Source organism: Cervus elaphus, chromosome 9 (assembly GCF_910594005.1).
Source record: "Cervus elaphus chromosome 9, mCerEla1.1, whole genome shotgun sequence".
Lineage (NCBI taxonomy): Eukaryota > Metazoa > Chordata > Mammalia > Artiodactyla > Cervidae > Cervus > Cervus elaphus.
The window spans coordinates 6,474,559-6,494,807 of NC_057823.1; the positions used below are offsets into that span (position 1 = coordinate 6,474,559).

At 44.5% G+C, this 20,249-nt stretch overlaps 1 protein-coding gene across 1 annotated transcript; it reads right to left on the bottom strand.

Moving 5' to 3' along the window:
* Window positions 1–17,723: 17,723 nt before the first annotated feature.
* LOC122699159 (histone H2B type 3-B) lies at window positions 17,724–20,228 on the bottom strand. Its single transcript, XM_043910743.1, has one exon. The coding sequence runs from the start codon at window positions 20,161–20,163 to the stop codon at window positions 19,783–19,785; it is 381 nt and encodes a 126-aa protein (XP_043766678.1). The 5' UTR covers window positions 20,164–20,228; the 3' UTR covers window positions 17,724–19,782.
* Window positions 20,229–20,249: the final 21 nt, after the last annotated feature.

Consider the following 20,249-nt stretch of genomic DNA (forward strand, 5'->3'; position numbering starts at 1 on the left):
AGATGCTGGTTTGATCCCTGGGCAGGGAAGATCCCCTGGAGGAGGACACAGCAACCCACTCCAGTTTTCTTTCCTGAAGACTCCGATAGAAGGAGAAGCCTGGCGGGCTAAGGCCCATAGGGTCACAGAGTTGGACATGACTGAAGCAAATAGGCATGCAAGCACTCACACATATGTAGCCAGGAAATAGCTGTTGACTGAAGAAAATGCACAACCTAAAAGTTGAGAGTTAATATTCTATTTGGCAGACTTGCTCCAGGAAGAGAGATTCTCAGAACCCAGGTATATAGGAGTTTTTGCAACAAAAACCAGATAGTTGGACTATCAAAATATTGCTGTTGATTAAAGAAAACCAGGCATCTTAATGAATGTAGTGCTTTTTTTAATGTACGGGAAAATGGAACCATCGGGGCTTACTGGAATCATTCCTTTGATAGGGACCTTAGCTATCTAAAGGGCTAGTATCCTGTTCTTCCTAAATCCCCTCAGGATGATTGGCCAGTCGCTGTGCCACAACACCCTTTGTTTACTGATAAGGCAAGCCTGTCTTCATCCACACAGCCTCTCCTTACCTCTGAAGGAGGAGGAGGAAAGGAGGAATGTGTGTCTGTGTGTGTGTCTGTGTGTGTTAGTCGCTCAGTTGTGTCCGACTCTGTGACCCCATGGACTGTACCCCACCAGGCCCCTCTGTCCATGGGGTTTTCCAGGGAAGAATACTGGAGTGGGTTGCCATTTCCTTCTCCAGGGGATCTTCCCAACCCAGAGATCGAACCTGGGTCTCCTGCACTGCAGGCAGATTCTTTACCATCTGAGCTACCAGGGAAGTCTGAGGGGCTGCTCCAAAGAGATAGGGAATGAGCCAATGTATAGAAGAATTGTTTTGGTTGGTAAATACTTATAGTCAGACATACATCTTGGTAAAAGAGTACTGTTAATCACAACAGATATCTCAAGTTGCTGACTTTAGTGCTCTTCTATCTATGGGAAGATGCAAGAATATGGAGTCACTGAAACTATTCCTTACACATGTAATGTGTTAACATCATAGTTACACATTTTAACTATCTAGGGGCTTGGTAAATCCAAAGTGCAGAGTGTTTCATCAGTTTTCCTGTCTTGAATTCCCCTCAGGACACACTGTCAATGGGCAACTGCAGTGGGTTGCAACTTGCCCCTTTCCATAGGAGAATAATGAGTGACCCTCTTTATTCTCTTTGTGTACATTGGTATAGACTTGAAAATGCACTAAATGGGCAGTCAGAAGTGTGGCTAGAAAACTGAGGTTAGTTCTGTGGAGTGAGGGTCAGAAGGAGAAAAGCACTTGAAGAAGAGCCTAGCTGGTTTGTTGGGTAAACTAGGAACATGATGGAGAGAAAAGTGGAAAGAAAAGAAATCAATGAGCAAAGTCCATAATCCTGTGAGTGTGAAAAACAATCAGGTACAGTCATTAAAGGAAAACAGCCAAACTAGGAAACTGCTAGCCAAAATATACAAAGAGTTCATAAAATCGGAACAGAAAATTTCAGTGGAAAAATACCACTGGAATTTGTCAGTTAGTTCACAAAAATATAAATAAAAGCAAATGCCAAATAGAAAAATTATACACTCTACCCAGTTACTAAGAAATAAAAATATAAATTGAGATTTTTTTTTTTCCACTATTAAGTTGGGAGACCTTGTTAGTGAACCAAACTTGGCTCCACTCATCTGTCTCACAGCAAAGCCAAGCTTTTGTGTGGTGAAAAAAAGTACATTGTTTATTAGCAGGGTTCCAAGCAAGGGGGGCTTCCCTTGTAGCTCATCTGGTAAAGAATCCACTTGTGATGCAGGAGACCCCAGTTCAATTCTTGGGCAAGTAAGATCTGACGGAGAAGGGATAGGCTACCCACTCCAGTATTCTTGGGCTTCCCTGGTAGCTCAGCTGGAAAAGAATCCGCCTGCAGTGCTGGAGATCTGGGTTCAATCCCTGGGTTGGGAAGATTCCCTGGAGAAGGGAAAGGCTACCCACTCCAGTATTCTGACCTGGACCATATAGTGCATGGCATCGCAGAGAGTCGGACATGACTGAGCAACTTTCACTTCACAAGCAAGGAGAATGGGCAGCACGTGTTCTAAAAACCCAGACTCCCCAGTGGTTTTAGGGAAAGGTTTTTTGGGGTTTTGTTGTTTATTGTTTTAATGTTAGTTTATTTTTAATTGGAAGATAATTGCTTTACAAGGTTGAGTTGGTTTCCGCTATACAACAACGTGAATCAGCTGTAAGTGTACATATATCCCCCCCCTTGTTAGCCTCCCTCCCATTCCCCTAGGGAAAGATTTTTAAAGACAGCATTTAGGGTAAGCAGCAAGCGGTAAATTCTGATGAACTTTCTTCTGATCGGCTGGTGGTGAGATAATATCAAGGTTATGTTTCAAGAATCCTTACCATCAACCTGGTTCCAACCAGTCTTGGGTCTACTTACTGTGGTCATCATGTGGTCACGACCCTCCACCTGGGAGTAATTTCTGCAGGACAACTCAAAGATACACATCAGGTTATTATATCCCTTGAGAAGGAACAAAGACTCTGTTCTATTGCTGAGCTATTTCTCAAGTTATCTTGCTTTTTCTTTTGAAAAAATTTTATTTATTTATTGGCTGTGCCGAGTCTTTGTTGTTATGCGTGGGCTTTCTCTAGTTGCGGTGAGCTGGCTTCTCTCGTGGCAGAGCAGAGGCTTTAGGGCATAAGGGCTTCAGTAGCTATGGCACATGGGCTTAGTTGCCCCAAGGCATGAGAAATCTTTCAGGACCAGGGATCAAATCCACGTTCCCTGCGTTGGCAGGTGGATTCATAACCACTGGACCACCAGGGAAGTCCATGCTTTTTCTTCATTTCTGCATTCCATCATATTAAATCCTGCCCCAAGGCCACAGAAGTGGAGCTCAGAACCAATTTCACCTCAGAAGCTGACTGAGCCCCTTTGCAACTGTTGTCAAAAGCCTGCCTGATCGTCACAATCAGGCTTCCTGACCCCAAATTAGGCAAAAATGCCCAGCCCGGTAGTCACCTTATAGCACCCTAACCAATCACTTAATGCCAACCTTCCAGCAGGAATTTTGTTGTGAGGATATAAAAATTGGCTACTCACAGTCAGCTCTCCCTGGTCTGTCAAGGTTGGCCCACTGTGCTTGCAGTACCCATCTTACCTCTGCTCTTTGTTCTTAATGAACTGAATGAAATAAACTTAATAAAATAAATGAAATCCCTTCTGAAATGCTCTGTCTGGGAATTCTTTTCCAATCCGAGCTTGGACTTCCTCAACATATCACTTCCCTAATTAGACCAGGCTTCCTTGTCCTTCACCATCTCCCAGAGTTTGCTCAGACTCATGTCTATTGAGTCGATGATGCCATCCAACCATCTCATCCTCTGCTACCACCTTCTCCTCCTGCCTTCAATCTTTCCCACCATCAAGGTCTTTTCCAAGGAGTCTGTTCTTCACACCAGGGTCCAAAGTACTGGAGTTTCAGCTTCAGCATCAGTCCTTCCAATTCAGGGTTGATCTCCTTTAGGATTGACTGGTTTGATCTCCTTGCTATCCAAGGAACTGTCAAGAGTCCTCTCCAGCACCACAGTTCAAAAGCATCAATTCTTCAGTCCTCAGCCTTCTTTATGGTCCATCATCTCTCAAATCTTTTGACTATATAGACCTTGGTCAGCAAAGTGATGTCTGCTTTTTAAATATGCTGTCTAGGTTTGTCATAGCTTTTCTTCCAAGGAGCAAGCGTCTTTTAATTTCATGGCTGCGGTCACCATCTGCAGTGATTTTGGAGACCAAGAAAATAAAGTCTGTCACTGTTTCCATTGTTTCCCCATCTATTTGCCACAAATCTTAGTTTTTTGCATGTTGAGTTTTAAGTCAGCTTTTTCACTCTCCTCTTCCACCAACAGGCTCTTTAGTTCCTCTTCCCTTTCTGCCGTCAGGGTAGTATATCTGCATACCTGAGGTTATTGATATTTCTCCTGGCAATCTTGATTCCAGCTTGTGCTTCATCCAGCCTGGCACTTCTCGTGATGTACTCTGCATATAAGTTAAATAAGCAGGGTGAGAATATACATCCTTGACGTACTCCTTTCCCAATTTGGAACCAGTCCATCGTTTCATGTCCTAGTCTAGCTGTTGCTTCTTGACCTGCGTACGGATTTCTCAGGAGATTTGGTATTCCCATCTCTTTCAGAATTTTCCACAGTTTGTTGTGATACACACAGAAATAACTACATGTCAAAATGTGTGGGACCCAATAAGCCAAACTTAAAGGAAATGTTTCTTTAAACTTATTTATGGGTGTGGGGATGGGGGGGAAAGAACTAACCAAAGAACTAACCATTTGTTATGGGTTGAATTGAGTCCAGCAAAAAAGATAAAAGAAGTGTTGAAGTTTGCTAACCTGAAACAAGTGTGAATTTTTGGGGATCAGCAGAGAATTGCAACTTGGGGTCTGCAACCGTGGCGAGCCACATTCGTATTTCCATAGGGCAAAGGAGGAACACTTTTATGAAGAGGAAAAGAAAGTTGGGAGGGCTCCAGTAAACAAAGAGTCCATGTCTTCCTTGCCAAAAAAGAGGAGCATTCTTCCTCCTCTTGGGCTCTGTTACCATTGCAGCACAGGAAAGCTCCCCCTTCTGGTCTCCAAACTCTACTTAGCAAACGCAGCAGGACTCTGCAAGGCCTTCCCTGCAGACAGACTCCTAGGCTTCCACCTAGTTCCAAACAACAAACTTAATCAGAGAAACGAGAAAATGCAAAAACAAAGGAAAATAGTCAGACAAGACAAAATAGTTTAGCCATAAAACAAAGTCAAGAACCTTTAGTTCCGTCCCAAGACCAGGTTGTCTATGCTTCTGAGCCACTGACTATATATAGATCAGAGGTTTCCATACCCTCCTCCTCAGTTCCATTAATTTGCCGGAGTGGCTCACAGAACACAGAACACATCACCAGTTTATTATAAAAGCATGTAACCTGGAAACAACCTAGTGAAAGAGCTGCGTAGGGCAAGATAAGGGGAAAGCGTGCGGAGCGTTCATGCTCTCTCTGGGCACACCACTCTCTCCAAACCTCTAGATGTTCACTGACCTGAAATCTCCCCAAACCCCATCCTTTTGAGCTTTTATGGAAGCTTCATTACATAGCCATGATTGATTAAATCATTGGCCACTGATAATGGATTCAACCTCTAGCCCCTGTCCCCTCCCAGGACGTCAGGGTGGCATTAAAATTTCCAACCCTGTCTCACTAAGTTGGTGCCCCTGGAGACTGCCCCCATCCTCAAGGACTTTACTAACATAGTCTGGTGTCATCAGCAGAGGTCTGTTTTGAATATCAAGACACTTTTATGTTCTCATCACTTAGGAAATCCCAAGGGTTTTTGGAGCTCTGTGCCAGGAATAGGGAGGAAGACTAAATATATATTTATTATATATCACAATATCACATCTTCAAAATATTTCCAGTACTTCATTAGACTTTTTAAAAAAGTACACTGGAAAGCAGGCAAGCAAGAAAAATGGGCAGAGGAAAGATATTTGGGAATATACATATTTACACATTTATATATACATATACATACATCTGTAAATAAACAAGAGGCGGTGATAGTAATGATGATAGTAATGAGCCCTGAGCTGTGAAGTGTCATTAGCAACTCATTGTATGAACAGCAGAATATAAATAATAACTGAATATTGTACTATACACTTAAAATCTATTAAGAGTAAGCGCATGTGTTTTTTACCAAAATAAATAAAATTTCAAATTTCTTCCTGGGTTTTTTAAATTACTCAAACCCGTCCTTCCTTAAATAAGTTAAATGAATAACTACTGCCTTATCCCACAGAGCTCTTAAATCTAGAATAAAAAATAAATGGGCCAGTTTGCATCAGCTCAAGTAAATACTAGTATAATACTTTAATAAAGTGGCACAGGTAAATTTTCTAGGAAATGAAATCCATTTCGTCTTGATGTGTCAGGACCAAAAGTGACAAAGTAATTTGAACCACAGGACTGAAAATGGAGGTGGCATATTCCTTGGCTCCTCATCTCAGCCCGCTTGGATTGTTATAATACCATAGACTGGGTGGATTAAAAGCAACAGATATTTATTTTTCATAATTCTGGAGGCCGGTAGGACTTGCTTGGTGTTCCAGCATAGGACTCTGGGAAGAACGCTGGACCAGAACCTAAGGGTGTTAGACAATACCAAAGGAAGGCGAGCCTGGGGTCTCGGCTCACCTCGAAGGAGTCTCCCGGTCCTGGTCGTGGGCTCTTTGCCCTGTCCAGACCCGTTACTGACGATTTCCAAACACAACCCATCATCCTACTCCGCTCCCCGCCCCCCCCCCAACTCCTCTTCCTAAAGGTGTGGGGAGAACTCAGACGCTCCCAAAATTCTGGACGCCACCCCCTTGCCAAGACAACGAAAGAAAAACCAAGGGCATTCAGAAAAACCCCACAAGTCACTTGCCAACGCGGGTGGCCTGAGAACAGCTGTGGCGTGGCCAGCCTCCGGGTCTCAGGACGGCTCCCCGCGGAGGCGCCTCGAGGTGAGGGTCGGCGCCGCGCAGAGTCGCTCCCAGGCTGGCCTGGCGCTGGGATCCAGCGCGAAGGGGCTTCCTGGACACAGAGTACGCGCAGAAGGGCAGCCGGGCTCGGAGTCTGCAGCAGCGCAACGAGGCGGGATAGAGGGGCCCGCGGACAAAGGGCTGCAAGGGAGCTGGAGTGGAGCTCCACGGCGCAGGAGTGCCGCAGTGCCAGGACGCAAGCGGGTGGCAAGCGGCGCGGGCTACCTACAGGCGCAGGTGGAGTGGAGGCTGGGGCCGGATAGGGGAACTTTCCCTGCCGTGTCTGCCCCCCAGTACAGTCGGGCGACTGCCGGGGCAGGAGCCAAGTGAGCAGCCGCCTCCGCTATTTCCCCAAAAGGGCCCATGTGGATTGGTTCAAACTCAACCTCCTTCTCCCCTCACGACAAGGGCTTCTTTGGTGGCTCAGCTGGTGAAGAATCCGCCCGCAATGCGGGAGACCTAGGTTCGATCCCTGGGTTGGGAAAATTCCCCTGGAGAAAGGAAAGGCTACCCACTCCAGTATTCTGGCCTAGAGAATTCCATGGACTCTGTAATCCACGGGGTCGCAAAGAGTCGGACACGACTGAGCGACTTGCACTCTCACTCACCACAAACGTACTGGCTAAGGCGCCTCTTTGAGCTTTCCAATGCTTTCCCTTATTCCAGCACTTCAGCAGCGTCCTTCAATTTAGTGTCTGAGTTTGGAATTTCTTGTATTTTATGCACATTTGTGCCTTAATGTTTTCACCAGTATCTTTGGATATCATCCCGATTTCCTGACGCGCTGGTAACACAGGAATGCTGCTGCTTTGTGGAGGCAGGGGGTTGGGTGAGGAGGGCTTTGGACGAAACCACCACGTGAGGCTGGGTGTCCACTGGGTATGCCAAGGGTGAGGCACCTTTCCTTAACCTCCACTCCGCCCATCTCCTAGAACCCTTCTTAAACCCCTCAGCCCCCAACTTTCCCTCCCGAAAAACCCATCACTCCCATCCCTTCTGCCGGGCTCCTGGCCTCCTCTGGACACCTCTCCCCCAGCAGCCCCCAACACCCCGCTCTACAGCTTGCCTCGCCCAACTCCCAGCTCTCCCTTCCCAGGTCCAGACTACGTCTCCTGCATACAGGAGACGTATTTACCAAATACGGTAAATTTGGTAAATTTACATTTACCAAAACTGTAAAATTTATCAATAAAATATAGACAATTATTGCCATAAAATCTCAAGTCTTGTGTTTTCTGTATTTCCTCAATACTGCTGGGAGCTGCTGGATTCAGTTTCAACACATCTTACGACCTTGAAATTAATATAGTTAGATAGGCGGTAGGAGAAAAACACGGTGTATATATGGGGGAGGGGGTGGCGTTCCCCTGGAAGAACAATCAGAACCGCAGCTTCGCACAGGTTGTGGGGAGGGGGACTAGGTGCTTTCGATCCCACTGACCCCAGCCTTGCCTCTGACGCCTTCTGCACCCCCACGGTCCACCCAGGTGTGACTGTCTCAGCTCAGAAACCGGTGGGCGAGCATGTCCTGCCTCTGTGTCTGCATGGGCGCTGTCCGGCCGTTGCTGCTTCAGATCCCATTTCCCGGTCCTCTCTCACTTCTGCAGCTGTGATTTCCGTCCTTCACTCACACCTGGCTCTGGGATTAGACTGCAGCCCTACTCTTCCAATTTGCTGAAATAAAATGGGCACAGAAGTCGCTTGGCCAACACAGGCGTTTGGAAAAGACTTCAGGAAGCGACCCCAGTCATCTTGCAAACAATGCGGGCCAGCAGCTCGGCCTATCTCACGTCCTAGGTGGGTGGGCAGTTCGATGGGCCCCGGATGCCAGCGCTGCAGTGGGAAAGGCACGGGAGACTGGGATCCCCAATTCCGTGCTGCGCGGAGCATCCCTCGGTGGTAGCAGGATGGTTTTTGTCCGCAGGGTGTCCGCTGGAAGCCGAGCGGCAGGACAAAGGCTGTCTAAGCCGTCTTTTACTTCTTCACAATCCCGCAAGCATTGCGTGAAGTTTACCATTTCTGTGCAAAGCTCCACAGCACATCCTGGGATTTCCACCACCTCCTTTCCTGCAGCACGCAACTGTAAAGAATGAAAACTTTTCTTTAGATAACATTTGTGCTGTCTTTTCTTTACCTGCAGGGTGCTATCTCTGCAGAATCTGCCTCCCTCCCCGCAGGCTCTGTGTTAACAGCAAGTAACTAGCGATCTGGAGAGAAGCAACATTCATTGAGGGAGGGGGAGAAAACAAAAACAAAAACTATGTGTTTGTCATTGCATTGTTTGAGTTGTATGAAATGCTTGTTTGTGACAATTTTAAAATGATTTGGCTTCTGCTTGAGTGAGGACAAACAGCTTACTGCACATTCACCTAGGAGGAAAGGATAGTTTCATTCATGCATCACAAAAATCCGGGAGGATAAAACTGTGATCATTTCAAGCATGCAACCCTTTATTCAATGTATTTATGCAATCTAGGCACTGTACTCTAGAAATTATAAGTGGGAGGTGTTTATTTGGGAGGAGGTGCTTCTTTGAGGGGAGAGATTAAAAATTATCCAAACCCCCTTTTAAACTACTTTTACAGGCTATTCCCAAGCATTGTCTGTCCCTGGTGGTTAAGCTGGAGACCCTGTTTCTTTGCTTTTCTTTCTTTTTCTGTTCTTTCTTTGCCTTTCTCTCCCCTCTCACTGTCTCTTTCCTTCCTTCAGTCACTTTTTCACTCTTTTTCAAACAATTCATGAGCGTTTGTTTTCGTTTCTTTGTCTGTGCTGGGTCTCTTGCTGCAAGTGCTTTTCTCTAGCTGCCATGGGCGGGGAGCCACCCTTCAGATGGGTGGGCTTCCCATTGAGCGGGCTTCTCTTGTTGCAGAGCACAGGCTCTAACACACAGGGATTTCAGCAGTGTGGTGCGTGGGCTTAACAGTTGAGGCTTGTGAGTTCAACAGCTGTGGTTCCCTGGCTCTAGAGCACAGGCTCAAAACTGTGGCACACGGGCTTTGTTACTGCTCGGCATGTGGGATCCTTCCAGATCAGGGGTCAAACCATGTCTCCTGCATTGGCAAGCAGGCTCTTTACCACTGAGTCACCAGGGAAACCCTCTTTCTTTCTTTCCTTCCTTCCTTATTTCTGGAAAGCCTCACGCCTGCACTATAGGGTTCCATCTGTCAATACAAAATATTGCTCTTGATACTGAGGACTGTCCCTTGTCCATCTGGGCTGCTATGACAGAGTACCACAAACTGGGGAGCTTAAACAACAGAGTATAAGCTGGGAATAGAGATCAGGGTGCCAGTGTGGGTGGGTTCTGGTGAGGACCTCTTCTAGATTGCAGATGGCTGCCCTCTTTCTGGGTACTGACCTAGAACAGAGAAAGAAGAAGAGATGATTTTTTCTGCCAGATGCCTGGGATAAATTCTTTCGCTACTGAGTGTTCTGGACATATCCCTGAATATGCTGCACTTGTCATACTGATTATTTGGGACTGAAATCAGCTGAGAAACAGCAAACACTGTGAGAAACTTTCTCTGAACTCCCCCAACTGCCTAAAAACAGTTCCTTCAAAATGAACTTAACTGTCATCAATTCCCTCCTGAGAGTTTCATCAGCAGAGGAAGACTGATTCATCAGAGAGAGGAGACTAGACGTCAATGCCACACCCAGACAGACTGTCACAAACTATCATACCTCCTGTATAGTCTCCTAAGGGCCTGTTGTCTTTCCTAATATCATTTACTCTCCTCTATGAGAACTACTTCTCCCCTTCTCCTACTAAGGTGGTATATAAGCTCTCAAATCTCATTGCTTTTGGGGTTATTCACTTTTTTTCCCTGCAATAATAATTCACTTTTCCCATGCACATAGTATTTAAAAATGAATAAATTTGCATAACTTGTCTCCTGTTACTCTACCTGTTATCAGTTTATTCATAAACATACCTACTGAACCCAAGAGGGTGGAAGGAAAGTTTTTTCTCTGTAACATTACAAATGTATTAACAGTTTCAATAACTACCACCAGTGAGTCTTAACTGAGACAGAAGGACCTGCTCAGAATAGTGAGTTTTAAGAATAAAAGATAGCTTTCATTCTGAGAAATCTATACCAACTAGATCTACAGGCAAAACAAAAGAGATTTTTGTTTGAGTGTACTGCTGGTGCAAGATCAAGCTTCAGTCCTTTTCCAAGGCTGAGACCAATCATTTATATACATTGGTCATTAAGTCTCTGGTATAAAAAAAATAAGGGTAAAACAGTTTGAATAAGTGATCTAGAAGCAAGCATTTGTCTATTTTATAAGTGTGTCTTGTATTCAAAAACTATTTTTAAAAAGTTGAATGGGATTGGGAATGTGAATTTGAGTGAAATTTCATCTGCAGTTCTTTCAGCTTTCTACTGCAGTAGAAATTTTAAGATATCTTACTGGTGTTTTTCCCTGGAAATTTAAACACAGGGCAAAAAAAAAAATAAACAAACACAGGGCATTTTAATATTTTTCCTACATATATGTATTATTTCCTCTTCAACATGATACATATGTGTATATTATATATATATATATACATATATATATATATATATATCATGTCTATTATTTCCTCTTCAAAATGAAATTCCACATCCAAAGCCAAAACAACCTAGGTGTGGTTAGCACAAGGCTTGGTACTGCTGACCTAATTTCCAGGGCTAGTTGTCTCATCAGCTGTTTCACTTGAGAACTGTTTTGTTTTTTTTCTGCCTTTTGCCGTCCCAACTGCAAAATGGAGTTGATAATACTGCATATGTGGAAAGGATGTTATGAGCACTAAGTTGAATTAAGTATTCATTAAGTGGATTCCCTGGTGGCTCAGGCAGTAAAGAATCTGCCTTCAATGTGGGAGACACAGGAGATGCAGGTTCCATCCCTGGGTTGGAAGACCCCCCGGAGAAGGGAATGGCTACCCACTCCAGTATTCTTGCCTGGAGAAATCCATGGACAGAGGAGCCTGGTGGGCTATAGTCCATGGAGTTGCAAAGAGTCAGACAGGACTGAGCAACACTTTCATTTTCACTACCACTTGATAACAATGAGCTCTCTACAAATGTTTAAGTAAACTATAGATTTTTAAAATCAACAGACAAAATAGTTAATACTGAGCACATCCAAAGCAGCTCAGCTCACAGACTTGCAGGTAGGGAACACTGCCTCAGCTCACAGACTTATTCATTCAACAAACACTGGTTGAATCTCCACTATGTGCCAAGCTCCACGTTCCACCTTGGAGATTTAGAAGTGAAGGACACATCTCTTGCCCTGGAGTTTACAGCTTAGTCCATGTTCTAGCAGACAAGAGAAAGGCTTATGCTCCACATTTACGTGATGTAGTTCCCCCTGGCACAAAGGGAGCTCAGCTGAGGCATGCATCTCTGGCTGGATCTCTTCTGAGAAGGACAGGATGAAATGGAACCAACAGCACTTGAGCACTAAATATATAACCACATCCTGCCATCTGCCTGACACACATTCACTCACAGCAATCCCATTAAGTAGGCATCCATAGCCTCACTTCACTTGAGGAAGTACAGGGGCAGAGATGGTAAATTATTAGCCCAGACAGGGAGCGAAGCACAGGCTATCTTCAAGAATGGCCCCCTGGCCTCTCTCCTCCACTTTCTTAATACCCAAACTTTCTAAGACAAATATTATCCCATTTGGGTTTCTTCGAACTCTTATCTTGAAAGCACCTTGCTAACTGCTCTGAACTCAGTGAGTCACTCTGTCTTTTGCGGGTGCTGTTAAGCTTCCTCGTTTGTTTGGATAATGCACCGAAGGGCTAAAGTTGCCCGGTAAATGACCTCCACACCAGCGCTGGGAAACTGATGTGCGTAGGAATCTGCTTAAAATGCAGATTCAGGCTCAATACACTTCAGGTGGGGCCCAAGCATGTGCGTTTCTAACGGTGTTCTCCAGGCATTATGTGACACAACTGAGAAATGTGAATTCATAAGCCCTTCTATCTTGGGAGTCAATATAATAGGGGAGCTTAATCTTCTGTATATAAGAATTAATTAAAAAAAAAAAGAATTAATTTAATAGGAGTCAACTTAGGGACTGATGACTTCAATTAAAAATAAGACAGGCCCCAATGGAGTCTCTTATGCTAAGCCCCAAACCAAGACTTGATTGAATTACAGTTTCGGCTTTCCTAAAAATAGAATCTTAAACCAGCCAATCAGGAATTGCCTGATCAACACCAGTTAGGTAATCTGCCTAATTAGAGCCCTGCTATCTCCTGAAGAGATAAGAGTACCCTTAGAGTAACCAAGCTGCTTTTTGGCCTAGCATATCTTCCTTGTTCCTGCTTCCTTCTGGCTGTAAAAGTCTTTCATTTTGTACAGCTCTAACGGCTAGATTGGATGCTACCCAATTTGAGTCATTTCTGCTCAAATAAACTCTTTAAAATTTTAATGTATCTCAATTTACCATTTAATGGTTCCATAACCTCCATTCTGATGGGTAATTACAGAACAATAAAAGTATCTAACCCTTAGGGTTATTAGGAGGCTACATGAGTTCATACATATACACTTAGCATATAGCTGTCACTTCAAATGGGTTTGTTTAGTTAGTATTAATAACAACAACAATATAAAGGACTAATGTTTACTTTGAAATCCATTCATTTCCTCCCTCCAGTTAAAAATCTGCTTTGTTGCATCCTATGTAAGTACCGTAGTTTGTTTTCAGTACTGTTTTCTGTACTTCTGAAAGAACCGTTCGCATTTACTCTTGAATTCTGAAAGGAATTATGTCTTCGGCCTTCGGGGGTAAAAAAAAATGATAGGAAACAAATGATTGGAATGGTGGTTGGAAGCTGCTATTCCCCTCTGCTAAATAAGCACAATCTTACCGTGTCAAAAATGTCCCCTTGTGTTTTGTCTCCTATCCAGGAAAATCGGAGACGCGGGATTAAAGCGGGTTTTTATTACCTTCTTCATTTTTTTGTCCGGTACAGACATGGTAACTAAACAAAGACCCAGCTCCAGTTACAACAAAGGGTTTGAACAGAAATCCGCAACCTGACTCGGAAGGCCTGGCTAGCTGCAGCCCATCGGGTCGCACACAGTCAGACACAACTGAACCGAACTGAACTGAACTGAACCTGACTCCACTCATGGCCTTCGGATTGGTTGACCTATTGTCCAATAGGAAAGAAGAGCTGGCATCTACTATTTACATAAATTCTTTGTAACCAGGCCGAGCGGGACCGACCGTCCAATCCGATTCTAGGATATTGGAGCCCTAATTTGAATATGGAGATAATAAATAGTCATCGCCGCCGCCCGCTGCAGGGCTGGCTCCGCCTGATTCCATTCCAGAGGCGCAGCCCAAGAACCGCTCCGAGAACGCTGTCTGGTGAGGCTTAGGATAAGCGAAAAATTAAGCGCAGCCACACGCAGAGCTAATATATCGACACGTATAAGGTGCTGAAGCAGATGCTTCCCGGCACAGGTATCTCTCCCAAGGCCGTGGATATCTTGAACTCATTGGTCAAGGGCACCTTTGCGCTCACGCCTCGGCGCACTACAAGTGCTCTTGCTGCTGCTGCTAAGTCGCTTCAGTCGTATCCGACTCTGTGCGACCCCATCCCTGGGGCTCTCCAGGCAAGAACACTGGAATGGGTTGCCATTTCCTTCTTCAATGCATGAAAGTGAAAAGTGAAAGTGAAGTCGCTCAGTCGTCTCCGACTCTTAGCGACCCCTTGGACTGTAGCCTACCAGGCTCCTCCGTCCATGGGCTTTTCCAGGCAAGAGTACTGGAGTACAAGTGCTCTTACGAACACGTAAGGTGAGGCACAGAATGTGCACTGCTGCCCCATGCGCAGTGTGCCGTGCCAGAAAATACCGAGACTGTCACGGACGCGAGCTCCAAATAGATGGGCTGCAGTGCTCTGAAATTCAAAGGCTCCTTTCATAGCCACCTCAGTGCTCAAAAAAGAGCCTGCCTCCTGGCGTGGTTGTGAAATGCTGTTCAGTCAGGATTATGGAGGAGATGGAGTGCGCTCCTGAAATAAAGCTAAGCCTTTTTAAAAGGGCAATCATGAGACAAGTGCTCGGGTCTGGTGCACTGGGACGACCCAGAGGGATGGGATAGGGAGGTGGGAGGGGGGTTCAGGATGGGGAACACATGTAGATCCATGGCTGATTCATGTCAATGTATGGCAAAAACCACTACAATATTGTAATTAGCCTCCAACTAATAAAAATAAATGGAGAAAAAAAAGGGGGGGGGGCGCATATTCACCAAAAAGACCTGCTGTGTTAGCCTCAGCTCCAGTCAGAAGCCTGAGAGGGCGCATCCCTGACGCCTGAGTTCTTGAACCTGGTCCAGGTCCTTCTGTCTGCAAGTGGCAAGTGTTTTTGCAGGTTGAGGGGGGTCACTTCCTACAAGGCTGAGTGCCAACCTCCCTCTCTATTCATACTCCCTCGTGGGTCACGCAGGGGTATGCTGGACATGACACTTGGTGAGGCTCTTGAGTGTTGAAGCACTGACCAGGCTCTGACTTTTGGGGGAGTCCTTCCGGGCTTTGCCACGGCAAAGCTCATGAGCTTCTTTCCCCAAGCATTTAAGCAGCATTGAGTTTCAGCAGCTACTTATAAGTACTAACGCTGTCCCTTTTAAAATATCAAAAGTGCGGGAGCACAGGTAATGGTCTAGACCCTCAAGACAGCTAAAATCCCTCGAAATAGGTTGGTTTTTTATCCGAAAAACGTATATACCTTTTTGACATTTGCTTCATAAACGGTTTGAGTTGGGTGTTTGGTTCCCGCCCCCTCCCCCCTTCCCGGTGTTAAACAACTGGAAGTTGTACCTTTTGACTGCCTTCATCCAATTCCCCATTCCCTCCCCGCCCCTGCCTCTGGTAACCACAAATCTGATATATCTTTTTCTATGAGTTTGCTTGTGTTTGAAGTGTAAAATACCTACAACACTATGTTAATTCCTGATACACAACATAGTGATTCCGTATTTCTAAAGATTAGTTGTCATCCATCAGCATACAAAAATATTATATAATTATTGCGTGTGCTTAGTGGCTTAGTCGAGTCTCTTTGCAACCCCATGGACTGTAGCCTGCCGCGTTCCTTTGTCCATGAGGATTCTCCAGGCAAGTACCCTGGAGTTGGTTGCCATGCCTTCCTCCAAGGGATCAGGGATAGAACCCAGGTCTCCCACATTGCAGGCAGATTCTTTACCGCTTGAGCCACCAGCGCAGCCCATATAATTGTTGACTGACTATAATTTTCATATCTGTGACTCATTTATCTGTGATTCATCTTTTCAGGTGTCGGCCATCTGTATGTCTTCTTTGGAAAAACATCTATTCAGATCCTCTGCCCATTTTTTACAACAATTGGGTTGTTCTATATTGTTTGGGGGTTTTATGTTGGGTCATATGAATTTTGTATACTTTGGCTATTAATTCCTTGCAGATATATCATTTACAAACATCTCCCAGTCAGTAGGCAGTCCTTACATTTTGTTGAGAGTTTCCTTCACTATTCAAAAGTTTTTTAGTTTGAGACTCATTTATTTTTCCTTTTGTCGCCCTTGCCTGAGGAGACATATCCTTTGGGAGAAGAACCCCGCATTGACAGGCTATTCTTTACCACTGAGCAACCATAGTCTTTTCATAGTTAATGCGATTAGGGAGAGCTGTGATGTCCTTTCAAGCCCCCCCACCCCCACCCCCAATTCACATGGCTCCCTAGCTACAGCCTCATTCCCTATTATTTTGACAATGTTAAACTAGTTTTTATTCCAGGAAGCCATCAGTGATATTGGCCTGTAATTTTCTATTGTTGTGGTATCTTTGTCTAGTTTTAGTGTCAGGGTGATGCTGGTCTCAGAATAAGTTCAGAAGCATTTCTTACTATGCAAATTTTTGGAATCATTTGAGACGAATACGTGTTAACTCTTCTCTAAATGTTTGGTAGAATTCACCTGTGAACCTGTTCAGTCGAGGATTATTAGCCAGTTTCAATCCTGGTGTTATACTTTCTATTTCTACCTGGCTCAGTCTTGGAAGATTGTACATTTCTAGAAATTGTCTGTTTCTTCTAGGTTTTTAATTTTATTGGTGTATAATTACTCATAGTAATCTCATGACAGTTTATAATTCTGTGATGTCTGTTGTAACTTCTTTCCTTTGAAGAGGCTTTTCAATAAAATATAGTACTTTTTAAGAAACTTCACTAAATTGTATGTAAAAGAAGTGTTGCCTGTATGACACATTTAATAACAATTAAGGCATGCAAAGCCTTACAGGCCCATGCTGTTCTCGATCTTGTTTGGCAGCTTCAAGTACACAGGGCACAATTCGAAACACTGGCTGCTGTTCAGAATGTTCCTGGGGTTGGTGCAGAGCCTGAACAGCCCCACTTCTAATCCATTCCAACATTAGCTTCTCATCCAAATCAAACCGCTTGTCCACAACTTCCCCAACCTTTACCAGCAAGTCAACATTTGTTGAACTTGACATCATGAAGCAAATGCTAGCATAAATAGCTGGATTTTCTCAGATTCTTTCAACCCAGACACTGGCCACTTTTGTCTGAGAAACAACCTGCTTGTTACCAGCAGAGTAGGAGAGTTTGAATACTTCGCCAAGATTTTTATCACTGCTGATGGACACACTATCTCCTGGAAACAGGCCATATTACCTAAAATTCCCACACATATTTCTCTTAATCGAGGACATTTGGATTTGGCCAATACTCCCACAAATATGTCAGGAGCATTAAATTCTTGGAGAAACAAAGCCACATTCTCATCCATTGACATACCCCACACTCTGCAAATTTCATTCTCTATTTCTTCATCAAGCACCATCTGCTGCTCCTCATCATCAGAGCTGGATTTGGCATTTTCAGGGCTAACCATCTGGATGAGCCCGCTGAGGATGCCGAAAAGCCAGTGCTTGCTGGAGACCACGCTGCCTATGCAATCCCCCAGGGCCGCCACCACCTCCTCCGCTAGTAGTTTTTAGTATGAATCAGGTATCTACTGAGAAAATGAAAGGTGTTGTCTCTTGATGAGAGATCACGGTTTAAATTTTGTATTACAACTAGGAAGGCAAAGAAGTAAAACTGCTAGAACAAAATTTCCATTTCGAAGTATTTATTTTTCTGAACACTGTTTCAGACTATAAAAAACAGGTTCGAACACTAGATATGTTCATATGAGTATTTTCAAATACAGATAGAACATACTAAATACAGATAGAACATACAGATAAGTACAGATACTCATCTATAAAAGAGAACAAAGGAAAAGAAATAATGCCTACACACTGCTATCACTCTAACAATACTATGTGCCCATGAGTGCACAAGCTAACTCAGAAAAGAAAGGAAGGTGTGGGAGGCAGACACCACTATCCAGATCTTCAAATGACACAGTTTTCACTAAAGTTTTATTTTCGGTTTTATATATACCTGTCAAAACTTATATATACCTGTCAAAACTTATTTATATTTAAACAATTGTGTGTTGTCCAGAAGATTTTTAAACTTATTTCTGCTCACCAACAAGTTTTTAAATCTCAATTTCCATCTTTGTGTATAAAGGAGATAGATAAAACACTAAATAGACATATCTTACATTAGGATAAAATGCTGAATCTGAAGTTGAATGAAAATGAGTTCGAGGTGAAAAAAGAATTACCTAAACTAGCTTTGTGTCAACGAATAATTTAATAGTGTAGTCTATAAACTGACTGTGGTATTGAATAGCTATTTCAATAGAAACCTTTAAAAAAACTGATGTGGGACCATTTTGTTTTGTAAAACGTCCTGTCTTGAGATTTGCATTCTTGCAACTACTGACCAAGCATGAAGTATTTTGGACGCCAACTTAAAAATGTGTGGAGTTTTAGAAATTCTTTTACAGTGGACCCATGTAGAAAAAAGAATGAGGCTGGCATTTTTCCAGCCGCTGTGGTTGAGGACACGGTGGCCGTGGGCACGTTTTCTCTCCAGCCCAGCCCTACCAACCGAATCAAGCATGCAACCTTCTTCCTTTGGACATGATTTGCAAAAGCCTGGTTGTTAGCCTTTAAGTGAACGTCAGCTCCTTGCCTGAGATGACACGACCTTTCAACACATCTAATTCTCTAAACAGCTCAAGAAAGTGATTATTTGAAATCCCCTTCTTACAAATAAAAAACAGGCAAAAAAGGTAGGCGATATCTTCCTCAGAGTGAACTCTTCACGCTAAAACACTTTCTCTCAAGATGACATTTTCCAAATGAATGCCATGAACTCAAAGGGAAAATTCTGCGTCACCAGTGCGTCACTGAGAATAATGGGGCTGAAGTGGAAGTTTACATTTGCTGAGAAAAAGGTTAATTTTCTCTTAAATTGCCCTCCTCTCCCCAGTCCCGCCCTAGGTACCTGCAGCCGGGGTGGGCTTACTACATCCAGTTCTCGAGCAGAGGGAGCTGTGTTCCACCATGCTTCCATTTTCCTTTCGGTTTCAAACATTCCGCCTTTGAAGAATCCAGACATGCAAACATCCTCCCGTGAATGTTCACTGCCTTAGGATAAAGATATCTGGTCTGGGCGGACATGCATCGCCAGGCGCCAGCGCCAAAGCTGTACAACACCCTCATTAATAAACACGGAGGTATTCGAATGGCATACAGTTCCTCTGGGGAAGCGGAGATTGGGGGGTGGGGGGTGATGAAGACCCGCGCCACCCACCCACAGGCGAACATCATGCGCACACAAAATTGTACCATGCCCGCAAGCGTCGGAAATGGTACTCTCCAGGCCCTAGAGACACTTGAACTCAAGGCTCCTTTTGTTTAGTGAAGCGTCGCTAGTTTTGAGTGGAAGCAGTGGTGGACACGCAGCGTTTTCATTGTTTCCCGCACTGTTATTTTTCCTCGCCAGCCCATCCCCGACCACTGGTGAAATACAGATACACTTTCGCATTCTGCTCACATACAAACGCGCGCACACGTCAATGGGGCAGGGGGGGTGGGGGAGGAATCCGGGCGCGCTCCTAGTAACCTAGGAGCCACCACGAAGTAGACAAGGGATGCTTTTACATAACAAACCCTTCACGTGTTCGACACCCTTTCTCGATCTTTTAAGTGGCTCTGAAAAGAGCCTTTGGGTTTCCGGGCACCGAGATGCACCTCATTTAGAGCTGGTATATTTGGTGACGGCTTTGGTACCTTCCGAAACAGCGTGTTTGGCCAACTCGCCGGGCAACAGCAGGCGCACAGCCGTCTGCACCTCCCGGGACGTGATGGTAGAACGCTTGTTATAGTGCGCCAAACGGGAGGCCTCGCTAGCGATGCGCTCGAAGATGTCGTTCACGAACGAGTTCATGATGCCCATTGCCTTGGAAGAGATCCCGGTGTCCGGGTGCACTTGCTTCAACACCTTATACACGTAGATGGAATAACTCTCTTTGCGGCTGCGCTTACGCTTTTTGCCATCCTTCTTCTGCGCTTTAGTAACAGCTTTCTTGGAGCCCTTCTTGGGTGCGGGAGCTGATTTGGACGGATCAGGCATGACGACGGATCTTTCCAAATAAAAAAGAAACCTCTCATACAGAGCAACTTAACTTATACGTCTTGTATTCAAATGAAGGATCTAGA

What these genes read in the sequence shown, in the direction of transcription:
- LOC122699159 (XM_043910743.1), bottom strand. Translation starts at nt 20,163, where the DNA reads ATGCCTGATCCGTCCAAATCAGCTCCCGCACCCAAGAAGGGCTCCAAG.